Source organism: Schistocerca serialis, chromosome 4, assembly GCF_023864345.2.
Source record: "Schistocerca serialis cubense isolate TAMUIC-IGC-003099 chromosome 4, iqSchSeri2.2, whole genome shotgun sequence".
In the NCBI taxonomy this organism is placed as follows: Eukaryota; Metazoa; Arthropoda; class Insecta; order Orthoptera; family Acrididae; genus Schistocerca; species Schistocerca serialis.
Window position 1 is genome coordinate 684332210 of NC_064641.1, and position 26665 is coordinate 684358874.

The 26665-nt window shown below is 44.1% G+C and overlaps 1 protein-coding gene across 1 annotated transcript in view; it reads right to left on the reverse strand.

Annotated features, from left to right (window-relative positions):
* Positions 1-26665, reverse strand: part of LOC126473176 (uncharacterized) — a 196531-nt gene that overhangs the window by 19788 nt on the left and 150078 nt on the right. Inside the window, exon 3 of the mRNA XM_050100064.1 lies at positions 2543-2731. Within this exon, the coding sequence (XP_049956021.1) occupies positions 2543-2731 (189 nt within the window). The remainder of the gene's footprint in view (positions 1-2542; positions 2732-26665) is intronic.

Here is a 26665-nt window from a genome sequence, read left to right on the forward strand (position 1 = left end):
CAGAAATATTTTAGAGTTACCCGTAATAATAAGGGGAGTATCATTTATATAAATAAGGAACAGGGTTGGCCCCAACATTAATCCGTGGGGTACGTCCCACTTGACAGTAACCCACATTTCGGAAACTGCACAACTTGTCAGGTGTTCAAGAAATGCTGTGGTGAGCGATTTCAACACGTGGCGAAACTAAGGTGAAACCATGTCCCGACGTTGTGGGGCTGGGTGGCCACTCCTCTTTACAGATGTTGAACGTCGTAGGCTGGGCAGACTTGTAAAACAGGGCAGCTGGCAACCTGTGGCGGAACTAACATCACACCTTAATGCTAGGCAGAGTGCAAGTGTGTCTGAACTCACAGCGCACCAAACACATTTATCGATGGGCCTCCACAGCTGACGACCCATGCATGTGCCAATGTTAATACCACGACATCGGCAGCTATGACAAACTGGCATGCGACCATTGGCACTGGATGTTGATGCTGTGGTAGAGCGTCGCATGGTCTAATGAATCCCGATACCTTCTTCATCATGCTGATGGGAGGGTGCGAATCCGTCGTCTTCCATATGGTTCAAATGGCTCTAAGCACTATACATCTGAGGTCATCAGTTCCTACACTTACAACTACTTAAATCTAACTAACCTTAGGACATCACACACATCCATGCCCGAGGTAGGATTCGAACCTATGACCGTAGCAGCAGTGCAGTTCCGAACTGAAGCGCCTAGAACCGCTCATCCACAGCGGCCGGCGTCGTATTCCAGGGCAACAGCTCCTTGACTACTATACTGTGGAATGTAGACAAGCTGGTGGTGGCTCCATTATGGTCTGCGAAACGTTCATGTGGCCACCCATGGCTCCAGTGGAGCTTGTGCAAAGCACCATGATGACCAAGGAGTATCGTACACCAGTTGCAGACGACGAACAGCCCTTCACGATCATTATGTTTCCTGATAGCTGTGGTATTTTTCAACAAGATAATGCGGCGTGTCACAAGGCTAGGAGTGTGACGGAGCTGTTTGAGGAACACAGTGCCGAGTACCAATTGATGTGCTGGCCTCCACCAACCCACCAGATCTGAACCTGATTGAAGAGCAGAACAAACACTGGTAACAGTTACTTCTGCAAAATATGTGGGAGTATGCGTGCGGAACGATTTGAAGTGGAATGATCATATAAAATTAATTGTTGGTAAGGCGGGTACCAGGTTGAGATTCATTGGGAGAGTCCTTAGAAAATGTAGTCCATCAACAAAGGAGGTGGCTTACAAAACACTCGTTCGACCTATACTTCAGTATTGCCCATCAGTGTGGGATCCGTACCAGATCGGGTTGACGGAAGAGATAGAGAGGATCCAAAGAAGAGCGGCACGTTTCGTCACAGGGTTATTTGGTAAGCGCGATAGCGTTACGGAGATGTTTAGCAAACTCAAGTGGCAGACTCTGCAAGAGAGGCGCTCTGCAGCGCGGTGTAGCTTGCTGTCCAGGTTTCGAGAGGGTGCGTTTCTGGATGAGGTATCGAATGTATTGCCTGCCCCGACTTATACCTCCTGAGGAGATCACGAATGTAAAATTAGAGAGATTCGAGCGGGCGCGGAGGCTTTCCGGCAGTCGTTCTTCCCGCGAACCATACGCGACTGGAACAGGAAAGGGAGGTAGTGACAGTGGCACGTAAAGTGCCCTCCGCCACACACGGTTGGGTGGCTTGCGGAGTATAAATGTAGATGTAGATGCAGTGGTAGAGCGTTGCATGGTCTGATGAATCCCGATACCTTCTAGATCATGGTGATGGGAGGGCGCGAATCCGTCGTCTTCCAGCGGAACAGTTCCTTGACACCTATACTGTGGGACGTAGACAAGCTGGTGGCGACTCCATTCTGGTCGGGGAAACGTTCATGCGGCCAACCATGGCTCCGGTGGAGCATGTGCAAGGCACCATGACGACCAAGGAGTATCATTCACTGGTTGCAGACCACGTACACCCCTTCATGATGATTATGTTTCCCGACAGCTGTGGCATTTTTCAACAAGATAATGCGGCATGTCACAAGGCTAGGAGTGTGACGGAGCTGATCGAGGAACTCAGTGCCGAGTTCCAATCGATGTGCTGGCCCCCACCAACTCACCAGATCTGAACCTGATTGAACAGGTCTGGGATGTGATTGAAAGTGGCACCAGAGCTCATTGTCCCACTCCGCAGAATTTACGAGAATTAGACGACTTGTGTGTGCAGATGTGGTGCCGGTTCCCTCCAGTGACCTACCAAGACCTCATTGCTTCCTTGCCACGACGCGTTATCCGTGCCAAGGGTGGATGTACCGGCTATTGGGTTGGTGGTCATAACCTTCTGGCTGATTAGTGTAGATAGCCAAGGGGACTACTTCGATAGGAGCTAAGATCATTACTTGGCAAGTACAATTTTCAATTTTTTTTAAATACCTGCCCTGGAACTTTTCTGACAAAGGGAGTACGCATGCGGCGGCGTGCGTATTGATTCTTGTTAGCCATGATGCCGAGCGCTGGGAGTGTAGGATCGATACTCACTGGCGACGGAGTTCCAGAGGTAGAGTCCCGGCACGGCGGTGATGGGCCCCGGCGGCGTGGCCGCCGTGTTGACGACGGCGAAGAGGGCGGCGAGCGCGGCGAACAGCAAGCCGCAGCCCACCGACGCCACCGTGGCCAGCCACAGGCCCCACGTCAGCAGCTGCCGCGGCGGACGCATCTCCGACACGACTGCGGGCAGAGGGGAGGCGTGTAATGGCTGCACGCAGCGCTGCCGCAAACAACACTTATTCAACATAGTCTACATCTACATGACTACTCTGCAATTCACATTTAAGTGCTTGGCAGAGGGTTCATCGAACCACAATCATACTATCTCTCTTACCATTCCACTCCCGAACAGCGCGCGGGAAAAAACGAACACCTAAACCTTTCTGTTCCAGCTCTGGTATCTCTTATTTTATTTTGATGATCATTCCTACCTATGTAGGTTGGGCTCAACAAAATATTTTCGCATTCGGAAGAGAAAGTTGGTGACTGAAATTTCTTAAATAGATCTCGCCGCGACGAAAAACGTCTTTGCTGTAATGACTTCCATCCCAACTTGCGTGTCATATCTGCCACACTCTCTTCCCTATTACGTGATAATACAAAACGAGCTGCCCTTTTTTGCACCCTTTCGATGTCCTCCGTCAGTCCCACCTGGTAAGGATCCCACACCGCGCAGCAATATTCTAACAGAGGACGAACGAGTGTAGTGTGAGCTGTCTCTTTAGTGGACTTTTTGCATCTTCTAAGTGTCCTGCCAATGAAACGCAACCTTTGGCTCGCCTTTCCCACAATATTATCTATGTGGTCTTTCCAACTGAAGTTGTTCGTAATTTTAACACCCAGGTACTTAGTTGAATTGACAGCCTTGAGAATTGTACTATTTATCGAGTAATCAAATTCTAACGGATTTCTTTTGGAACTCATGTGGATCACCTCACACTGTTCGTTATTTAGCGTCAACTGCCACCTGCCACACCATACAGCAATTTTTCTAAATCGCTTTGCAACTGATACTGGTCTTCGGATGACCTTACTAGACGGTAAATTACAGCATCATCTGCGAACAACCTAAGAGAACTGCTCAGATTGTCACCCAGGTCATTTATATAGATCAGGAACAGCAGAGGTCCCAGGACGCTTCCCTGGGGAACACTTGATATCACTTCAGTTTTACTCGATCATTTGCCGTCTATTACTACGAACTGCGACCTTCCTGACAGGAAATCACGAATCCAGTCGCACAACTGAGACGATACCCCATAGGCCCGCAGCTTGATTAGAAGTTGCTTGTGAGGAACGGTGTCAAAAGCTTTCTGGAAATCTAGAAATACGGAATCAACTTGAGATCTACATCTACATCCATACTCCGCAAGCCACCTGACAGTGTGTGGCGGAGGGTACCTTGAGTACCTCTATCGATTCTCCCTTCTATTCCAGTCTCGTATTGTTCGTGGAGAGAAGGATTGTCGGTATGCCTTTGTGTGAGCTCTAATCTCTCTGATTTTATCCTCATGGTCTCTTCGCGAGATATACGTAGGAGGGAGCAATATACTGCTTGACTCCTCGGTGAAGGTATGTTCTCGAAACTTCAACAACAAAAGCCCGTACCGAGCAACTGAGCGTCTCTCCTGCAGTCTTCCACTGGAGTTTATCCATCATCTCCGTAACGCTTTCGCCATTACTAAATGATCCTGTAACGAAGCGCGCTGCTCTCCGTTGGATCTTCTCTATCTCTTCTATCAACCCTATCTGGTACGGATCCCACACTGCTGAGCAGTATTCAAGCAGTGGGCGAACAAGCGTACCGTAACCTACTTCCCTTGTTTTCGGACTGCATTTCCTTAGGATTCTTCCAATGAATCTCAGTCTGGCATCTGCTTTACCGACGATCAACTTTATATGATCATTCCATTTTAAATCACTCCTAATGCGTACTCCCAGATAATTTATGGAATTAACTGCTTCCAGTTGCTGACCTGCTATATTGTAGCTAAATGATAAGGGATCTTTCTTTCTATGTATTCGCAGCACATTACACTTGTCTACATTGAGATTCAATTGCCATTCCCTGCACCATGCGTCAATTCGCTGCAGATCCTCCTGCATTTCAGTACAATTTTCCATTGTTACAACCTCTCGATATACCGCAGCATCATCCGCAAAAAGCCTCAGTGAACTTCCGATGTCATCCACAAGGTCATCTATGTACGAGGGCTATCCACAAGTACATTAGGTTTTGGAATTAAAAATAAATAAAGTATTGGAATTTTTTTTTTATACACAGATGAAAGCCACACTTAAATACTACTTTTCTACATAGTTGCCATATAAATTAAGGCACTCATCGTAGCGATGTACGAGCTTGGAAATTCCTTCGTCGTAAAATTCGGCCGCCTGCTCCTTCAACCACGTGGTTACCTCTTTTGGGACCGAAAAGGTGTGATTTTTGTGGATTTCCTGGAAAGAGGCACTACAATAAACTCTCAAAGGTATTGCCAAACTCTGCACAAGCTCAGAAGGGCAATACAAAACAAGCGCAGGGGAAAGTTGGGCTCAAAGATCTTGCTGATTCACGACAACGCCCGGGCCCACACGGCAAATGCCACTCGTGAAGTTTTCGAATCTTTTAAGTGCGAGTTGTTTCCTCATCCGCCGTACAGTCCCGACCTGGCACCGAGCGACTTCCACTTATTCCTAGCAATGTGGTTGGCTAGGCAGCGTTTTGATGACGACGCACAGCTTCAAGAAAAGGTAACCACGTAGTTGAAGGCGCAGACGGCCGAATTTTACGACGAAGGAATTTCCAAGCTCGTCCATCGCTACGATGAGTGCCTTAATTTAAATGGCAACTATGCAGAAAAGTAGTATTTAAGTGTGGCTTTCATCTGTATATAATAAAAAAAAATTTCCAATACTTTATTTATTTTTAATTCCAAAACGTAATGTACTTTGTGGATAGCCCTCGTATATTGTGAATAGCAACGGTCCTACGATACTCCCCTGCGGCACACCTGAAATCACTCTTACTTCGGAAGACTTCTCTCCATTGAGAACGACATACTGTGTTCTGTTATCTAGGAACTCTTCAATCCAATCACACAATTGGTCTGATAGTCCATATGCTCTTACTTTGTTCATTAAACGACTGTGGGGAACTGTATCGAAGGCCTAGCCGAACGTGTTTCTATACTAGGCTATGCTCAGGCAACGAAGCAGTTATAAGCTTTGTTGATGAACAATGCAACCAGCCACAAACACGAAGGCTGTTTTGTTTTCCGGGGTACGATAGGTCGCGAAATTAAAACAGCGCTGAAAATTTGATGAAGCTTTGCGCAAATGGATTGCACAGTGTCTCTAGCATAACCATCGATGGCGACTCGTCACACTTTTTAGTTCTGTGCGCAGAGTGAGCACTTACAGATGCAACAACAATAGAGTCTCCCGCCAACTGTGAAAGCGCGTAGTGCCCTTTGATTTCTTCATGCTGAGGCGTTCCGCCTGATTTAATGCAGCCCACATTACATAACCAGCATGTGTGATACAGCCGGCCGTCGTGGCCGAGCGGTTGTAGGCGCTTCAGTCCGGAACCGCGCTGCTACTATGGTCGCAGGTTCGAAGCCTGCTTCGGGCATGGATGTGTGTGATGTCCTTAGGTTAGTTAGGTTTAAATAGTTCTAAGTTCTAGGGGACTGATGACCTCAGATGTTAAGTCCCATAGTGCTCAGAGCCATTTGAACCACATGTGATAGCAAAATGCGGCAGTGGTGTGGGAACTTTAAATCAGGATATAGATGGCGTTTCTAGCGCAGGCGGTCAGGGAAGGAAGCGAATATCTACCGGTGATCTTGTTCACCGAGTGGATCAGGTGATTCTACAAAATAGTCTGTGAAGGGCAATTCAGAACAAGTGAAGAGGAATGTTGTCTCACGCATTGTCCTTCTTCACGACAATGCCCGGTTGCAGACTGCAGCTGCAACAAAAAACGCATCTGCCCGGACTTTGCTCCCTCTTATTTTCATCTCTTTGCTCAAATGAAACGCAGGCTATAGTGACAGCATTTGTCGCAGTCAACTACCTGCAGACCAGCGTAGAGAATCGGTGAAAAGCACAGGCGGCTGCCTTCTGTGACGTACCATGCTATGACGCGGTGACTGTACTGAAGTATGGAAAGGTGTAGCTAAATGTTGCAAATAATTTTTTTTTTATTTTCACTGTGGTTTCCATTTCGCTACCCATCGAACCTTGAAAAAAAAAAAGCCTTAGTACTTTTGAAAAGGTTTTTTCAGTCCTATGACCGGTTTCGAGCTGTCACGCCAATCCTCAGAGGGCTAATGTGTTACCAAATAGGTGGCCATGGAAATTACATTCAAGTTTTAATCAGTAGCGTTTCGCCCAATCCTGCACTGCACAAGAATGTTTGAATATTCATATTAAGCGACGGTAAATATTCAAAGATTCTTCTGCAGTACAGCAGCAGACGGCATGCTGCTTACGAAAATTTTATGTAACAGCAAACTTTAGCCATCTGGCGATGTGCGTGACAGCCCAAAACCGGTTAATAGTGTTGAAATAAATCATTTGAAAATTATTTGTGGCTGGTTGCGTTATTCGCCAACAGTTCTTAACGGCCAAGGTGTTCACGAGATCCAGCGTGGATGAAGTGATTTTAAGTTTGTTGATCCTGTGAGAATCCGCTGACAAGCCAGTATGAAACGTACTAAAGAGGAGTAGATGCACTTATTATATTCCCACTGCTTAAATACTTATTTTTTTCTTTACTGTTTTCTATTCATCACTCAAAACGTTCACTTTGAATACATCTAATGTCCAAAATTCCTACTAAGCTGTGTTTTTTTTTTTCAAAAGTTTATTATTCGATGTGTAATTTGCAATCTGCTAATAACAACAGCGTAGGCAGTTCAGGCAGAAAAGCTTTACTTAGAAAATTTTCTAAATATACGATTCGCAAAAACCATGTGCACTTCAAAATTCTACGTCGCTAATATTTCTTTAATTTGGGACTGACACACTCGTTTAAAAGCCCTCTTCCTGTCTTTCTTAAGAACATACTAGCTTTTCCCAAAATTCTGTAATTCAAAGGCCATTCCCATTCAGAACTGTTGTACTGTAGAGTGTTCATATCTTAAAACGTAATCCTTTCCAAAATACCGTGGTGCAGTTTTAAATCCATAATTTTTATGATTCCAAAAATGTACATCTTTCCTATACTGGAATGTCTGTTTGTGAAGTATTTCAGAACAGGGCACAGCACAGCTGCACCCTAAGATAAATCACAAGAGTTGCAAGGTTGGATCTCTACACCAGTCTAATAAGGAAGTGTTGAGGAGGTACTGTTAAGTGTAGTTGCGTGGAGTAGTAGATCTAGAACAGACGTTGTTCAAGCAGTCAAAACATCGCTACACAAGCTAAATACAGCAGTCATCAGCCATTAAAAAACCCTCCATGTATGGACATACAACATTGTTAGGTACTAGTGGTTTCAGCGTCCTTCAACGACTGTCCATAGGTGCTCACGGAAGTAAGAAGGGAATACACCTGTTGTTTCTATTATTGCGCTTGTCAGTTTCTCTTTTCCACCTCAGTTGCTCGAAACGCTGGATTCTTTCCCAGGCATTAGACGCCATTCTGGCCGATTAAGTGCAGTAGCTTCCCAGTTACCAGTTTCAGTTTGTCATCTTTTCATATTGCTCTTTAATACATCTTTGTATCGTTTTTGTGGTCTTCTTAGTTTTCTATGGCCATTCTTTACTTGGGAATACGTAATTGGTATTGGTAGACGGCATGCAGGCCTACGAACAATATGGCCCGTGCAACCGAGTTGATGCTTGATGATGGTGGCTTCAGTGCTAGCAGCGTTTGCTTCTTTCCAAACACTGATATTAGAGCTCCGATCTTGCCATTTGACTCTTAGGATCTTTTTCAGGCAGCGCTGATGGCCCTTTTCCAGAGGCCGCTTGTACCTTCTGTAAGTAGTCCATGCTTCGCATACGTATGTAATAATTGGTATAACATTTGCTTGGTACATACAGAGCTTTTTGCTTATAGAAGTTGAGTGGTGCTTGTAGTGGATACTAGTCTTCGTCCATAGCCTACTGATAATCAACAAACCACCATCAGTCCTTTATTCCATTTCTATGCTTTATTGTAGTTTCCTGTAGGCAAGACGAAGTATAGTTCCAACAAATACTGAAAACAAAGTGGGAGGTATCACACAACCTTGCTTCGCAGTCGTTGTTATTTCGAAATTCTCTCCAGGGCTATTGTTAACAAGAACCAAGCCATTCATGTTATCGTGCAGCAGTATAAAAATGTTAATGTACGTCACGAGATAGCCTCTTTTACCTATGATCTCTTACGAAGCATCTCTATCGACTGAGGTCACAGCCTTGTCAAGATCTACGAATGCCATGTAGAGGATGTTGCTTTCTGTACTTCCCTTGCATTTGTCTGACACAAAAAATCATATATGTAGTACTGTGATTACGTCGAAGTAGAAACCGTGTTTCACGCAAATAATCTTCAGCGGGAAGTATCAAGCGGTTGGACAGAACCGGAGCAAGTGTTTTTCCAGCAGCAGATAGGAGGGATATTCCATGATAGTTACCACAGTCAATTCTGTCGCCTGCTTTGAAGATACTAACTATCAATACACCTCTGAAATCAAGAGGAATGGTTTCAGTGCCCCATATTTTGAACTGAGCATTAGTGTATGTTCAGCGAGGATTCGTCCATCTACCTGGAAAAACTCAGCAGTAATTCCATGTGGCCCGGCGGCTTCGTCGTTTTCGAGATGCTTAACAACTTCCTCAGTTTCTTGTAAAGAAAGAAGTACGTGAAAATGAGGGTTTGTAGGTTTTTGCGGAATTGTGGAAAGTGGGTCTTTGTTCAAGAGTTCGTGGAAATGGTCCTTCCACTGTGTCTTAATTACATTGCTGTCCTTCATGAGGCCGGAGCCATCCGTAGATTTAACTGGGTTTAGGCCTTGAGTTACTGGACTGTATGATTATAGTTTACATCATGCCGAAGAAAGCTTGAATGTTGTTTGTTTCTTTCAGATATTGCATTTCTTGAGATATCATCGTCAACCATTTGTTTTATAGGGCACGAGTTTTCTTCTGCATTTCCGCTTCGCTACTTGATGTTCTCTTTTGTTGCTAATTGACTTAGGATTGCTCTGCCAAGCCTGGTGTGCCTTTCTCTTTTTGTTTAGTAGTGCATGAACTTCGTGGTCGTTTTCATCAAACCAGTCTTGTTATTTGGTTTTCCAGTATCTATCTGATTCTTCAGCAGCTAATATTATTGCAGCCTTCAGTGCTTTCGGGATATTTATGCGTAACCTTTTATCCAAAAGCTGCTGGATTTTTTTTTTATTGGTACTATCCTTAACACAGTCTATGTTCACTTTAGATGTTGCAAGTTTTCTGTTTCCTATGTCGTAAGTGAGGGTGAGGCGTCATCACAGAGGGAGGTCTCAAGACTCCAAAATTGCTATTGTTTGACGGAAATGAGTTGGTGAGTTTCAACTGGTGGCATGTCGCAGGCCACTTAAGGGGACATTGTAGGCGTACGTGAAATTTGTTGAAATTTGACATTTTCTGTTTTTTACTCCATAATGTGCTTTGGACTTTCCTGAACATTTTGGTGTACAATATTCTGAATGTTGACGAGTGACTGTCAAATTTCGCGGCTACGCGTACACTGCCACAGTGGAGCAGTCATATCTTGGGAACTAAACAGTCTAGAAGGCTGTGAATTGCTTTGTTTTGTGCCTACTGCTACGTCTCAGAAGTTGGCATTACGAATAAACAAATCAGTCCTTTGTTTCTGATACCAGTTTTCGTTGAAAGAAGTGTGACTATCGACTATTTTTGTAGTAAGCTAACTTCTATTGCTTTTCGTACGTAAATAAACTGACTAAGCGTAAAAGTAACTTCACGAAACGCAAATTTGCGGGTAACAGATATGTGAGACCTGCATTTCCTTCTGAAGTACTTGAAAACATGTGTGCTAGTAGTGAAAGAAACCACGATAATGTTTCTGCAGTGACCACTCCCCTTAGTGCATTGAAAAGGAAAGTAACTCTAGAAACTGGTGACAGTGGTAAAAGTACTGATATTAAGGCAATCAAACATATTTACAGAGATTTGGCAAATCCTGAGCTACTAAAGAAGTGTTTACATGGGAAGACCCAGAATGTGAATGAGTCATTTAATAATTTTGTGTGGTGCCATGTGCCTAAAAATGTATTGTTAGCAGTTTATGATGCTGTAATAACTTTTAATGGTGGGAACTATGAAAGACTTAAGATTCTGGAGAAGTTAGGGGTAAGATTTGGACAGAACACAGCTAAAGGACTGCGGGAACTGGTTGAGCTTCGTGTACGTGAAGCAGAGTTAGCTGCTCAGCAAATGACAAAAAAAGCAAGAAAGAAAAGGAGGAGGCAAGCAGTGTGCTGTTGTGACACTGAAGAAGACACAGACTATGGGCCAAGGCAATTCTAGTGCATAAAAGACGTAGAAATGTCTGTATACGAATTTATAATAAAAAAAAGTTGTAAACCTGAATATCTCTGAAGTACATTTTTTGCAATAGATGACCCGTTTTCTAAAAAAGTACTGATGGTAGAGACATGAAACTTTCACAGCATGCCAGGTGTGAGCTTCAACACATGTGGAACTAGAATAATTAAAATATCCTGAGTTGTTTTGTTTTTATGTTCATTTATTTACAAAATTCTGTCAAAAATTGAGTGTTTGAAAAAAAAAAAGAAGATAACATGCCCCACAATACAATTTTAGTAATAATTCTAGTTCAGTGTATCTAGAAAGGTGCATTCAACAATTATGGAAAATTGTAAGTTGGTGTCTTAAAAAGTTTCCAAGATAATGGGTCACAAAACTCGATAATTTAACATTGGCGGCATAGGACATACAATGTCCCCTTAATGGAACAATTAACAAAACAGGAGGTGTGGCGGAGTCACGGGAAATCATTTGTAGAAGTGCCTGAGAATATTAGTTCTGTATTTCAGTTTCCTGGAAGAGAGGGATGAGGGCACGTGCCTCCTCTTGCCCTCCTGCAACTCCACTCCCCTCCCCCGCTGCTCGCCGCTTATAGCTGCAGAGCCTCTCATCGTGACGTTGCGGTGCCGGCACCCGTTGTCCTTGGCTCAGTAAGGCGCGAACAAGACGGCTGCACAGCTGCAGATGAACCTACGACGATTATAGTCCGCGTTACGTAGAAAGACCGCTAAATTCTAAGTAAGCTTCCGGCGGAAGACTAAATCAAACGGCTGCAAAATGTCACAATTTCTTCAGAATTTATCTCTGTCGGAATCCAATGTTACTTATCACACTATAATACCTTCACTTACTGTGAAGATAATATTTTTCACAAACGTGTTACTTTTAAGTGAAACACAGTTTGTCTAAGATGAATCTGATAATGGTTTTTGCGTTTCTGGTTCGACAATGCAGGCCTGTAAAGTACTTCATCAATAAACTATCCGCCATCCGTACTCGATACCAGCGAAGAAAATGATAGCACGCAAATGTCGACGCTCTTATCGCTGCACAGCTACGAAGTTCAGACCTATCCGTACCCAAAGACTGGAAAGTTGCACAGGTCACACCAATATTCAAGAAAGGTAGTAGGAGTAATCCACTAAATTACAGGCCCATATCGTTAATGTCGATATGCAGCAAGATTTTGGAACATATATTGTGTTCGAACATTATGAATTATCTCGAAGAAAACGGTCTATTGACACACAATCAACATGGGTTTAGGAAACATCGTTTCTGTGAAACACAACTAGCTCTTTATTCACGTGAAGTGTTGACTGCTATTGACAAGGGATTTCAGATCGATTCCGTATTTCTGGATTTCCGGAAGGCTTTTGACACGGTACCACGTAAGCGGCTCGTAGTGAAATTGCGTGCTTATGGAATATCTTCTCAGTTATGTGAGTCAGAGAGGTCACAGCTCGTAGTAATTAACGGAGAGCCATCTAGTAAAACAGAAGTGACTTCTGGCGTTCCCCAAGGTCGTGTTATAGGCCCTTTGCTGTTCCTTATCTATATAAACGATTTGGGAGACAATATGAGCAGCCGTTTTCGGTTGTCTGCAGATGACACTGTCGTTTATCGACTAACAAAATCATCAGAAGATCAAAAGAAACTGCAAAACGATTTAAGAAAGATATCTGAATGTTGCGAAAAGTGGCAGTTGGCCCTAAATAACGAAAAGTGTGCGGTCATCCACATGAGTCCTAAAAGAAACTCGTTAAACTTCGGTTACACGATAAGTCAGTCTAATCTAAAAGCCGGAAATTCATCTAAATACCTAGGCATTACAATTACGAACAACTTAAATTGGAAGGAACACATAGAAAATGTTGTGGGGAAGGCTAACCAAAGACTGCGTTTTATTCGCAGGACACTTAAAAAATGTAACAGACCTACTAAGGAAACTGCCTACACTACGCTTGTCCGTCCTCTTTTAGAATACTGCTGTGCGGTGTGGGATCCTTACTAGATAGAACTGACGGAGTGCATCGAAAAAGTTCAAAGACAGGTAGCACGTTTTGTATTATCGCGAAATATGGGAGAGAGTGTCACAGAAATTAAAAAGGGGTGTTGGCTGGACATCATTAAAAGAAAGGCGTTTTTCGTTGCGGCAGAATCTTCTCACGAAATTCCAATCTTCAACTTTCTCCTCCGAATGTGAAAATTTTGTTGACACCGACCTACATAAGGAGAAACTATTACCACGATAAAATAAGGGAAATCAGAGCTCGCATGGAAAGATATAGGTGTTCATTCTTTCCGCGCGCTATACGATATTGGAATAATAGAGAACTGTGAAGATGGTTCGATGAACCCTCTGCAGGCACTTAAATGTGATTTGCAGAGTATCCATGTAGATGAAGATGTATGCTCCAACATAACACTGCGTCAAAACTAGTACCATCGCTCTAATCTTTTTCGCAGCACCAACACGAAAGTACTCTAATATATAGTTGCAACCGCGTAGTAAGGATATCTGCAGAGAGGGCATACTAACATATGGCTCCTAAAGAGTGGCAGAACCATTTTCGGTAGCTGCAGAAATAACAGTCTGGACAAGTGACTGATCTGGCCTTGTATCATTAATTAACACTGCCTTGCGATGTTGTTTCTGTGAACGGCTAAATGCAAGAGCAAACTGCAGGAACATGCAGCTCTGCTATATCGTTTAACGACGATAGCATCCTCTTGGAAAAACCCACTCTTAAAAAAATAAAAACGACACACCACGAAGGAATTATCCAAATGGGACGTAAATCAGTAGATGTGACATACACGTACAGACACACAAGTGAATACAATTTCAGAAAAAAACTAGATGATTTATTCATTTCCAAGCGGGACTCATCACTGGATACAATTCCACTCCATTCAATGAGATGCCAGGCCCGATGTCCAGCGAAGATGTGTCTGGAGCGCTTCGGGCAACGCTGGGCTAAAAACGTAACTGTCACCCGCCATATGGCATGACAACCAGCAGTGATTGTCTGGGATGTCATTTCATTTCATAGCAGGATCACTTTGGTTGTCATCCACGGCACCATTACAGCATAGCGAGACGTCGGCGATATTCTACGCCCCGTTTCATTACCCTTGATGGCAAGCCATCATGGGCTTACATTTCAGCAATATAATGGCCTCCCGCATACGTCTAGAGTTTCTACTGCTTCTTTCGTGCTTCCCAAATCCAAACTTGGTGAGCAAGGTCACCAGATCTTTCCCCAGTTGAGAAAATTTGGAGCAATATGGGCAGGACCCTCCAACCAGCTCGGGATTTTAATTATCTAATGCACCATTTGGACAGAATTTGGTACGCCATCCCTCAGAAGGATATCCAAGAACTCTATCAATCAATTCCAAGCCAAATAACTGCTTGCATAAGGGGAACGTGCTGAGTTTGTGAAGGTCGTTCTCTAGAGTAAATCATCAAATTTTTCTGAAATTATAATCGTTTTTGTTTGTACACGTAAGTCACATCTACCAGTCTCACCCCATTCGGATAATACCTTCGTAGTGCACAGTTGTTTTTTTGTCTTAGGGTGTACTATGGAGGTACAATAGTCTTCCATTCGCATCTCTGGGCGGGGACTACTCAGGAGGATGTTGTCATTACGTAAAACGAAACTGGTATCTACTGATCAGAGAAAAGAATATTAGGTCTCTTAATGGAGTAGACAGGCAAGAGAATTTGAAAGGTATAATGGACAGATTGAAGTTAGATGCAGAGGAAATGAGTGAAATCCGGCGGCAGGAAGAACAGGACTTCTGGTCAAGTGAGTACGGGGTCTTCAACAGAAAATCAATCAAGGATAATCTAGAAGTAAGTCTAATAATGAACAAGAAAACAGGAACGCTGGAAAGCTATGATTAACAGCACAGCGAACGCATTATCGTATCCAAGACAGATCAGAAGCCAACAACGACCAAAGTGGTATAAGTTTTTCTATTTATTTATTTATTATTGGCTTCTAGCATACATACTTTTTAGCCATCACAAATTAAAAGAACTGACAAATATAGCAAGGTAACATTTGACCTTCATTACACTTACATTTTAGGGCATTTGTAAATTTGCCTTCAGCTCGAAAATGTTGTGTTTTATTCGCTTAGACTACTAGATACAGTTAACAGCTAACTACTCGTTCGTATTACAACAATTCATTCAGTTCGTGAATTAAGTTCAGTAGCCGCCATTCCTTTTAGATTTTGATGTCTTCTTGTGCTCTAAACCTGGTTATGACATGATATGCACTCCTGGTTGCATCTTCAAGAATTGGGTAGAGCGAAGTAGCTGGCTGTGACCAAGTCTCGAGAGCTTCTTAAAAATTTGACTCTGCCTTTCTCTAATCTCTTGCACTGAAATAGGATGTGATTTAGATTACCAGTTTTTCATCCCACTAACAGAAGAACGTCTCCAATACGCCGGTTCTATGTAAGTGGTCGGGGAAAGATCCATGATTGAGACGCATTCTCACAATGGACGCTATTATTTCCTTGAACGTCTGGAATTTGAAAACCATTGCTGTCTTGGTATGAATAGCTGTATACCTGGATAGCTTTTGACTATCTCTCCATTCTTCCTACCACGAAAGAAACGCTTGTTTTTTCTTTGATTTGGTTATGGGAGTTTTATATCCATATGACTTCCACTGCAGCTTACATCTGCCGGTAGTCGATCTGCTGTATCATTGTTTTTAATACCGCAATGAAATATAACCCATACACATTCTATAATGTGACGAATTTTCTTGGCTTGACGATAGTGATCTACTGGTCGAGGGTGTATTTTGTTGTGACTTGGCAAGACAGCCAAGCCACTAGGAGGTAGCCGAAAGGCACGCGTTTAAGCTCACGCAGGCTGGCGTGAGGTCTGGAACAGTTAAAGGAGTTGAGTCTAGTAAAAAAAGTACGTAGCTTCTGGAATACTTAACTTTAATCCATAATCGGTAAACATCGGTCTGACGGTACATGCATCACAAGATAAATAGCAAATGATAATGGCGCCTTGCTAGGTCGTAGCAAATGACGTAGCTGAAGGCTATGCTAACTATCGTCTCGGCAGATGAGAGGGTAATTTGTCACTGAACCATCGCTAGCAAAGTCGGCTGTACAACTGGGGCGAGTGCTAGGAAGTCTCTCTAGACCTGCCGTGTGGCGGCGCTCGGTCTGCAATCACTGACAGTGGCGACACGCAGGTCTGACGTATACTAACGGACCGCGGCCGATTTAAAGGCTACCACCTAGCAAGTGTGGTGTCTGGCGGTGACACCACATGTTTGTTCTAGTTGCTGTAACTAAGGTTTCAGAACGCTTTGTGGGTCTGTGATCATTACTGCCTTGGGGATTTTGAGAGATTATATGGGTAGACCGAATAACTAAAGAGGGGGTGCAGAACCTAAATGGGGGAGAAAAATAATTTAGGCCCAACTTGACTAAAAGAAGGGCTCGGAAAATAGGAAACACCATGAGGTATTAAGGAGCAGTTACTTTGGTAATGAAGGAAAGTGTGAGGATAAAAATTTTACAGTGAACCCAAGATTCGAATGCATTAATCTAGTTTGCAGTAGCTATGCAGAGATAAAGAGCCTTCGACAGAGCAGACTAGCGTGGCTGGTTGCATCAGACCTGTCTTCGGGCTGAAGACAACAACAACCACAATACGGGTACGGTCCTTCGTTGATCCTCTGGGCTCTTAGAGAGTCTTGCAGTGAAGCGTCTGCTGCAACTGCGCGCACCGGAGATTCTGCGGCCGTCCTATTTCCCATACTTGTCGAACGCAACGACGGAATCCGCGACCGGCCGGAACAGGCTCACGCGTAGACGAGACGGCGACGGCGAGTGACGTCACGCAGCGCAGGAAGGAAGAGAGCGCATCTGGGCCAGCGGAGCCGCCGGCTGAGCAAGTAGGCGCGGCGCGCCTCGCCTGCTGCGCTCTGGTGGCCGCGGGCGTAACCAGCGTGGCCCGGGCCATACGCACTGGCCTACTGTGCCGGACCGGACAGTGGCCTCTGGTTGACCCTTTGAACTGTAGGGCCGGCTCTGCAGTATAGTGCACCAGAGTCCAGAAAACTTCAACAAACTTGTTTCCTGGCCGCTTTCATTATCGGTTTAAACTTCTGCCAGCATAATACACCGTAGCGCCAAAGAAACTGGTACAGCCATGCGTATTCAAATACAGAGCTATGTAAACAGGTAGAATAAGGCACTGCAGTTGGCAAGCCTATGTACAACAGCAAGTGTCTGTCGCAGTTGTTAGATTGGTTATTGCTGCTACGATGGCGGGTTATCAAGATTTAAGTGAATTTGACCGTGGTGTTATAGTCGGCGCACGAGCGATGGGTCATAGCATCTCTGAGGTAGCGATGAAGTGGGGGATTTTCCCGTTTGACCATTTCACGAGTGTACGGTGAATATCAGGAATCCGATAAAACATCAGATCCCCGACATCGCCACGACCGAAAAAAAAATTTAAAAAAATCTGCAGGAACGGGAGCCACGACGACTGAAGAGAATCGTTCAATGTGACTGATAGCAACCCTTCTGCAAATTGCTGCAGATTTCAATGCTGGGCCATCAGCAAGTGTTCCTGCCTCTGGATCACGGTGTCCCGGGTTCGATTACCGACCGGGTTGGGCATTTTCTCTCCCCAGGGACTGGGTGTTTGTGTTGTCTTCATCATTTCGTCATCATCATTATCATCATCACATCATCATAATCATCATCATCATCATCATTTGTGGCAGTGGCTAGAGTGGACTGTGAAAATATTGGACTGTGTAACAGTTGGGACTTTGTACAGGCGCTCATGCCCGCGCAGTTGAGCGCCCCAAACATCATCATCAGCAGCAGCAGCAGCAGCAAGTGTCAGCGTGCGGGCCATTCAACGAAACATCATCGATAAGGGCTTTCGGAGCTGGAGACCCAGCATCGCGCCCTGAACCCAATCAAACGCCCTTGTGATGAGTTAGAACAGTGATTACCAACCTTTCTTAAACCATTACTCCTGATTGCAATCAGATATTAGCTAGAACTCTCCCCCCCCCCCCCCCCCCACATCATCATCAATTTTAGCACATAACTAAACTGTAGAATGAAGGACTTTTCTTGGAACACTTTCGTGTTTAAAATGACGAAAAATGAATGATATTTAGTTTGCGTGCGTGCTCGCTCGCGCATGTGTGTGTGTGTGTGTGTGTGTGTGTGTGTGTGCGTGTGTGTGTGTTGGTTTAAATGGCTTTGAACACAATGGGACTTAACTTCTGAGGTCATCAGTCCCCTAGAACTTAGAACTACTTAAACCTAACTAACCTAAGGACATCACACACATCCATGCCCGAGGCAGGATTCGAACCTGCGACCGTAGCGGTCTCTCCGTTCCAGACTGAAGCGCCTAGAACCGCTCGGCCACATCGGGTGGTATGTGTGTTGGAATGAAAAACGAAGGAATTCCTGGCGCATCGCAGGTGCTACGCACAGCGCCTTCTCAGAAAAGAAAGATAACCATCCACAGTCAGGGTATACACTTGTTGCGAAACATGGTTCCCCTGCATTCTCCGTTGCGGCACATGCTTGACCTGCGCTCTCCAACCCCATTTAAAACCAAACAAGCTCAGATGTGTGCACTAAACTTACTGTTCGTAAATCACTTCGTTGTCGCCCCACACTACTGAACTGGCAGAAATTGGACGACTTCAGATTGTTAATGCTTTGTATCTAACCACTCTAGTAATAATAATAATAATAATAATAATAATAATGATGATAAACCATTGTATAGCACTATAATAGCCCTTATGTAGTTACTGCCGTGTCATGCTGTCAATTAACTCATTTGTCTGTTTCGAAGCGGGTAATGAAGCAATTTCTGGCCTACTGCAAGTACTATCTACAACATGGAGAAGATATTTTCTTGAGGTATTTGTTGCGTATTATTCTCACTTTTATCTACATCTACATACATACTCCGCAATCCACCATACGGTGCGTGGCGGAGGGTACCTCGTACCACAACTAGAATCTTCTCTCCCTGTTCCACTCCCAAAGAGAACGAGGGAAAAATGACTGCCTATATGCCTCTGTACGAGCATAATCTCTCTTATCTTATCTTTGTGGTCTTTCCGCGAAATGTAAGTTGGCGGCAGCAAAATTGTACTGCAGTCAGCGATGCACGGGACAAAGCCCAACATATGTTTGTGGTGGGTGTACTATGTGAGGAACTTGTAACCTCCATCGTTTTAATGCTACTAATTGAGGAAAAGGCGTTATTGATAACTTACGCAATCAATATTACAGTCTTACCAAATTGTGATAATAGTAATGATCTTTTGAAAATAATTTAGCTCCGTGAATGAAACAGAAACGAATCGTTTAGTTTTTACTCCTCAGAAAATTTCGTTTTACCCCTCAGGGAGTAATTAATTACCCCTAGGTTGGGAACCACTGAGTTAGAACGTCGACTGCGCTGCTCCCCATAGTCCATAATCACTAACTTGTCTGGTTTCACTTGTTCACAAAGAATGTGCCGCCATTACTCCCCAGACAGACACAGAGGCGAAGGGTGGACATTTATAAACACTAATATACTTTTGATCAGATAGCGTATGTGCTCCAGAAGCCACAGTATACTACTTGGCGGAGTGTACCTCGTACTAGTATTAGCAGTTTCCTGTACTATGCAGTTCGCGTATTGAGGGAGAGAAAAGAATGACTATAGGTGTTACAGTGTTTTAATTATAGCCTCGACAAAATAAAGTTACGTTTTTTTTTGTTTGCAGCTACATGTCGGTAGTCCTGGTACGTACATATTGCCAGCCGCTGTGGCCAAGCGGTTCAAGGCGCTTCAGTACGGAACCGCGCTGCTGCTACGGTCGCAGGTTCGAATCCTGTCTCGGGCATGGATGTGTGGATGTCCTTAGGTTAGTTAGGTTTAAGTAGTTCAAAGTCTAGGGGACTGATGACCTCAGATGTTAACTCCCATAGTGCTTAGAGCCATTTGAACCATTTGAACGTACATATCGAAAACCCTACACGTCAGTACCGTAGCACACCGCTAGAGGTGGCACAACAAATTGGCGCAGTAGATAACGTGGAGTATCGTGTGGAAATTCGTTTTCAATAGCAGTGGAAATGTTGCAGATGGCTAAAGACGTCATGTGGATTGGTCTGGCGCCTCGCTGTGCACCTGGTTTTTGTTTGATATTCTCTTTGGAGTCTAGCTTCCTGTTGTTGGCAGAGTTTGCTCTGTTTACGGAACTGTTGCCTCGCAAATTCTCCTAGAAGTCATTGGTCGCCATCTTCGGGCACGAACGAACTTTGATCAAACATCTCATCATCTTCGTTGAATTCAGGTGAGAGCGCAACACACAGGAGACACCGCACTAATATACCGTGTAACGTCGTCTCTAGTCTCGGCAATGGCTCCAGTTCATCGAGGAAGAGAGTGCTCAAGTTACTTCAGGTCGACCATAACCAGCTGAAGACAATCACTGTTGTTTAGCTACCACACAGCTACTAAGTTACGAGGCTGTTAATTATTACGTAATAGATTTGCTTTATTTCATGTGTGGATCCGCAGACTCGATATAATTTCTGAACGCTAAAACCATTTTAAATATCCACCTTAGGCGGATAATTTTATTTTATACAGATGAAATTATTTGCATAGTGTATTATATTACTGATCTGTTACTGCCAGTAGCATTTTTCTTATGCAGTTCCGTCCGTGAAATACGATACACATTTCGACGACGCAACTGCATTTCAAAACACGTAGTTATAGGCTGAAACTGGCCAATAATGTAGTACACGACGCAATGAAATTCATCCGTATAAAAAATTTCTAACAGCCTACCATGGATATTTAAAATTTTTTGTTTTCTAAAGTCTCTGACATTAAGATCGGTCGACTTACCGTGCCGGCTGGATATTGTGGCAGATCCGTCGCGCAGAAATCCACTAAATTACAGGCCCATATTGTTAACGTCGATATGCAGCAGGATTTTTGAACATATATTGTGTTCGAACAATATGAATTACCTCGAAGAAAACGGTCTATAGATACACAGTCAACATGGATTTAGAAACCATCGTTCTTGTGAAACACAACTATCTCTTTACTCGCATGAAGTGCTGAGTGCTATTGACAAGGGATTCAGATTGATTCCGTATTTCTGGATTTCCGGAAAGCTTTTGACACTATACCACACAAGCGGCTTGTAGTGAAATTGCGTTCTTGTGGAATATCGTCTCAGTTGTGTGACTGGATTCCTGATTTCCTGTCAGAGAGGTCACAATTCGTAGTAATAAACGGAAAGTCTTCGAGTAAAACAGAAGTGATTTCTGGCGTTCTCCAAGGTAGTGTTACAGGTACTTTGCTGTTCCTGATCTATATAAACGATTTGGGAGGCAATGTGAGCAGCCGTCTTAGGTTGTTTGCAGATGACGCTGTCGTTTATCGACTAATAAAGTCATCAGACGATCAAAACAAATTTCAAAACGATTTAGAAAAGATATCTGAATGGCGCGAAAATTGTAAATAACGAAAAGTGTGAGGTCGTCCATATGAGTGCTAAAAGGAATCCGTTAAACTTCGGTTACACGATAAATCAGTCAAATCAAAAGCTCTTAAATTCAAGTAAATACCTAGGAATTACAATAAGGAACAAATTAAATTGGAAGAAACACATAGAGAATGTTGTGGGGAAGGCTAACCAAATACTGCGTTTTATTGGTAGGACACTTAGAAAATGTAACCTGATCTACTAAGGAGACTGCCCACACTACGCCTGTCTGTCCTCTTTTAGAATACTGCTGCGCGGTGAGGGATCCTTTCCAGATAGGATTGACGGAGTACATTGAAAAAGTTCAAAGAAGAGCAGCACTTTTTGTATTATCGCGAAATAGGGGAGAGAGTGTCACTGGAATGATACAGGATTTGAGGTGGACATCATTAAAACAAAGGCGTTTTTCGTTGCGGCGGAACCTTCTCACGAAATTCTAGTCACCAGCTTTCTGCTCCGAATGTTTAAATATTTTGTTGACACAGACCTAGATAAGGAGAAACGATCAACATGATAAAATGAGGGAAATCAGAGTCCTACGGAAAGATGTAGGTGGTAGTTCTTTCCGCGCGCTATATGAGATTGGAATAATAGAGAATTGGGAAGGTGCTCGATGAACCCTCTGCCAGGCACTTAATTGTGATTTGCAGAGTATCCAAGTCGATGTAGATGGGTGCCTGAGGTCTCGACAAACTAAAAACGATGCGTCCAGACCTGTGAATACCGTTATTGTCATCAGCATACTCACCGTGAAGATGTAAAAGAACCGCACTAAGAATGTTGAAATAAACTTCTTGATTCATGTTTAGATAAACTGAATGAGTGGGCCCGAGTGATGGTACGATAGCAGACCCCCAAAAGATCACAGAATCACGTGTGATCGTTAACAAATATTTCTCATACAGCTATTTAAATGCCCCATTGATCCATCAGCGCACTCGATGCCTTGCATCGTTTGAAAAATTCGAAGTTGCGATCCATCGGACCACGTACACCCATCCAGCCCAGTTTCTGTGTTGTGTGACCCACTGAACACGTACAGGTTTGTATGTTTGTTGCGAGGTACCTGAAACCAAATGCCTATTATATGCAGCTCCCTTCACAATTTTCACCTGAAAACAGGTTCCGATGGGTCTGCATTCACTGACAGCAGTTATTCCTGTCGCTTATGAAACCGACTGTCTGTGGTTCCTGTTGGTTACGATCTTATTACGACCACGTGTTCTTGCGCAGTGTTTCATGGCTGCGAGCAGAACACTATTCCTTGTAGACACACAGGACGATCCGCGTTGACATACCTTACTGCAGTGATTCGATACTAACAACTGGCCCTAACATGTCAGCGGTGAAGGGTCACATAACCGCATGGTACCATTTGTACATCATTTACAACGCTCTAAAGCAACTAGAGTGCTATTTTGAGTCGGTGACAAAATACGGAGAGATTGAAGAACACACTGTGGTAAGCTGTGGGCGCAAAGTGCTTGGAGGTAATCCCTTACTGCAGTGACTATAAATTATCAGGAACCTGTTATTTATTCCAGTTAAGTCATTTATTAGCACTACCACTACATACGATAAAAAGGAGGCACGCCCGATGGGCTTGGAAATGCTTCAAGATTCATTTCGAAACAAACATACAGAAGTCACACACGACATTCAGAGCGTAATGGGCACTACAGTGCTACACGGTGTTGTTACTCTTAGATCTGCAAGCTTGGCACAAAATAGCAACGGCCTGAAGGCTTTCACTTCCACCGATTCAGGACTAGGGAGCCCAGCGGTCAAGAAAGCTTTGATAAACACAGTGTTGGTTTCCACGTCGCGACGTCACCAGCTCTTCACGACAGGAGCCGACGTTCGCGTTCACAGCCCGTAAGGCGTAAGTGCAAGCGCGACCGACTCTTGAAAGCTAGTAGTGTTGCATAATTTGCCTCCATACGGTGAAGAAGTTTATGATCGCGAGTGAGTTAAGCGTCGCTCGTTAATCTCTAATTGCACTCCGCAGATAGCATTATGTTTGCCATTTCCGCGCTCGTATTCTAACAACTTTCCCCACTATCATGATGCAGAGAATTTAGCTTGACTCGGTCGAGGCCAATTGCAGCTACAAAAACTTTTGAGTTGTAGGTTACATAAAGGAAGTAAGTTTAAGATTAGCATCCCTTTGACAAGGAGGACATGAGACGAAGTGGAGAAGGAAATCAGCCGTTCACTTTCAACGGAGACATCTCGGATTTAGGGAAAACACGGAAAACTTTCATCTGGATGGTCTGACTGGGATCTGAATCGTCGTCCTCCAGGATAAGAATCCTGTCTTTAGCTACGGCTCACTTCACTAGATGTTAGGCTAAATAATAATTAGGTTTATTTTCTACAGATAGCCATTGGACGCTACTAGCTTGACATTTAATCAAACGCCATTCGCTTCAGTACTGCACAGTAGTTGACACTATTTTGATCCAGTTTTATTGCTTTAACCCCCCACCAGTTGCCAGAGCACCAACAGATGTTAGACCGTGGAAGACTTCAAGCAGCTACGTCGACCTATTCTCTCTAGAATCCAGATCTCACACAGAAGACGTTTTAAGACTAACAACTGTGCAGATTTACCGAATCCCAATTTAAGACGGCCCGCGACATCCAACGCATGTCAAATACCTACGAACAGACTGATCTCGAGTCTGGAAAAGTACTCAGTCTCCACCCCTGCGCACAAATGTCAGGTCCATCTGGTGTGAGGCAGTCGGAGAAGGAAATTTGACCCTGGAAAAAGAGTCACTGGCTTCAACTGAATCTTTTCTCAGTGTTTGGTGTTTGCAATTTGGAAGTTACTATAGCCCGCCTCGGTAACCGAGGTCGCTAACGTACGCCTGTGCGGTGTCGTTCCACTCGGATATAAGCCAGTTCGAACCGCGGTGGTGAAAAATTTTTACTGTCAGTATTTGGGCTGGCAATGGGAGAAGAGGTTGTGGCGTAAAGTTCCGGATGAACAGTCTTTGAGCCAGTGTCTAGGATTAAGTTCCAAAACTTCCCGCAGTGTCCCATAAACTGATGGCACCTGATATAGTTGAGGCTCTCCTCGTGTCTCCACTATACAATGAAGAGCCAAAGAACCTGGTACACCTGCCTAATATCGTGTAGGGCCCCCGCGAAACGCAGAAGTGCCGCAACACTACGTGGCATGGACTCGACTAATGTCTTAAGTAGTGCTGGAGAGAACTGACACCATGAATCCTGCAGGGCTGTCCATAAGTCCATAGGTGTACGAGGGGGTGGAGATCTCGTTGCACGCTGCAAGGCATCCCGGACATGCTCAATAATGTCCATGTCTGGAGAGTTTGGCGCCCAGGAGAAGTGTTTAAACTCAGAAGAGTGTTCCTGGAGCCACTCTGTAGCAATTCTGGACGTGTGGGGTGTCGCATTGTCCTGCTGGAATTACCCACGTCCGTCGGAAAGCACAATGGACATAAATGGATGCAGGTGATCAGGAAGGATGCTTACATTCGTGTCACCTGTCAGAGTCGTATCTAGACGTTTTAGGGGTCCCATATCACTCCGAGTACACACGCCCCGCATGATTATAGAGCCTCCATTAGCTTGAGCAGTCTCCTGCTGACATGCAAGGTCCATGAATTCATGAGGTTGTCTCCATACCCGCACACGTCCATTTGCTCGATTCAATTTGAAACGAGACTTCTCCGACCAGGCAACACGTTTCCAATCATCAACAGTCCAATGTCGGTGTCGACGTGTCCAGGCTAGGCGTAAAGCTTTGTTTCGTGCAGTCATCAAGGACACACGAGTGGATCCGCGGCTCCGAAAGCCCATATCGATGATGTTTCGTTGAATGGTTCGCACGCTGACACTTGTTGATGGCCCAGCATTGAAATCTGCAGCAATTTGCGGAAGGTTTGCATTTCTGTCACGTTGAACGGTTCTCTTCAGTCGTCGTTGGTTCCGTTCTTACAGGATGTTTTTCTGGCCGCAGCGATGTCGGAGATTTGATGTTTTACAGTATTCCTGATATTCACAGTACACTCGTGAAATGGTTGTACAGGAAAATCCCATCGCTACCTCGGAGATGCTGTGCTCCATTGCTCGTGTGCTGACCATAACAGCACGTTCAAACTCACTTAAATTTTGATAATCTGCCATTGTAGCAGCAGTAACCGAGCTAACAACTGCGCAGAGAGTTGTTTTATACAGGGGTTGGCAACCGCAGCGCCGTTGTTCTACCAGCTTATATAGCTCTGTATTTGAATACACATGTCTATATTAGTTTATTTGGCGCTTCGGTGTAGTTTGCAATTCTCCTGCTGAAGTTTGAACGTCCACAAACTTGCACCGAAGTTGATTTTAAGAGTAAGCATAGATTCATTATACAGTTTTACAAACATTTATCTGATCTGTAATACTTTGGAGCAGTGACAAAGACGATTAGGATACTTCTCGAAATGCTGAGTGATCAGTCTCAACTGGCACGGCTAGAATTGCGAGAGTCTTACGTAAAAATAGCTAAAAACGACAATGTCTTTGGAGGAAATAAGGTCACTCAACTGAACGGTACCTTAAGTTTTCCACGAGTGGTACCGGAGGCATGCGAAAGTCTCATCGCTTTAAATATTTTCTGGGTAGCTACGGGTGGCAAAGTAGTTCTCGACATACTCAAAGCATATTTTGCGCAGCGTCTCTACCGCTACAGTGACCTTTCAGGTTCATACACATGATCGCATTACATTTTTATTTGTATTGACAAGTTACCGGACACCCTCATGACCTTTTCTTTGCCGGACTGAATACACATACCCTCGGGATTGCATAAACAGGTTCCCGTAGGGCACTTACGTAACTTTGACAAGTGTCGTGTTTTCTGGTTGTAGAGGATATTAAGTTTTCAGCTGTTTCTGTTCTGCATTTCGTAATTAGTAGGCCATTGAACAGTAAATCTACCTTAAAGTGTTATC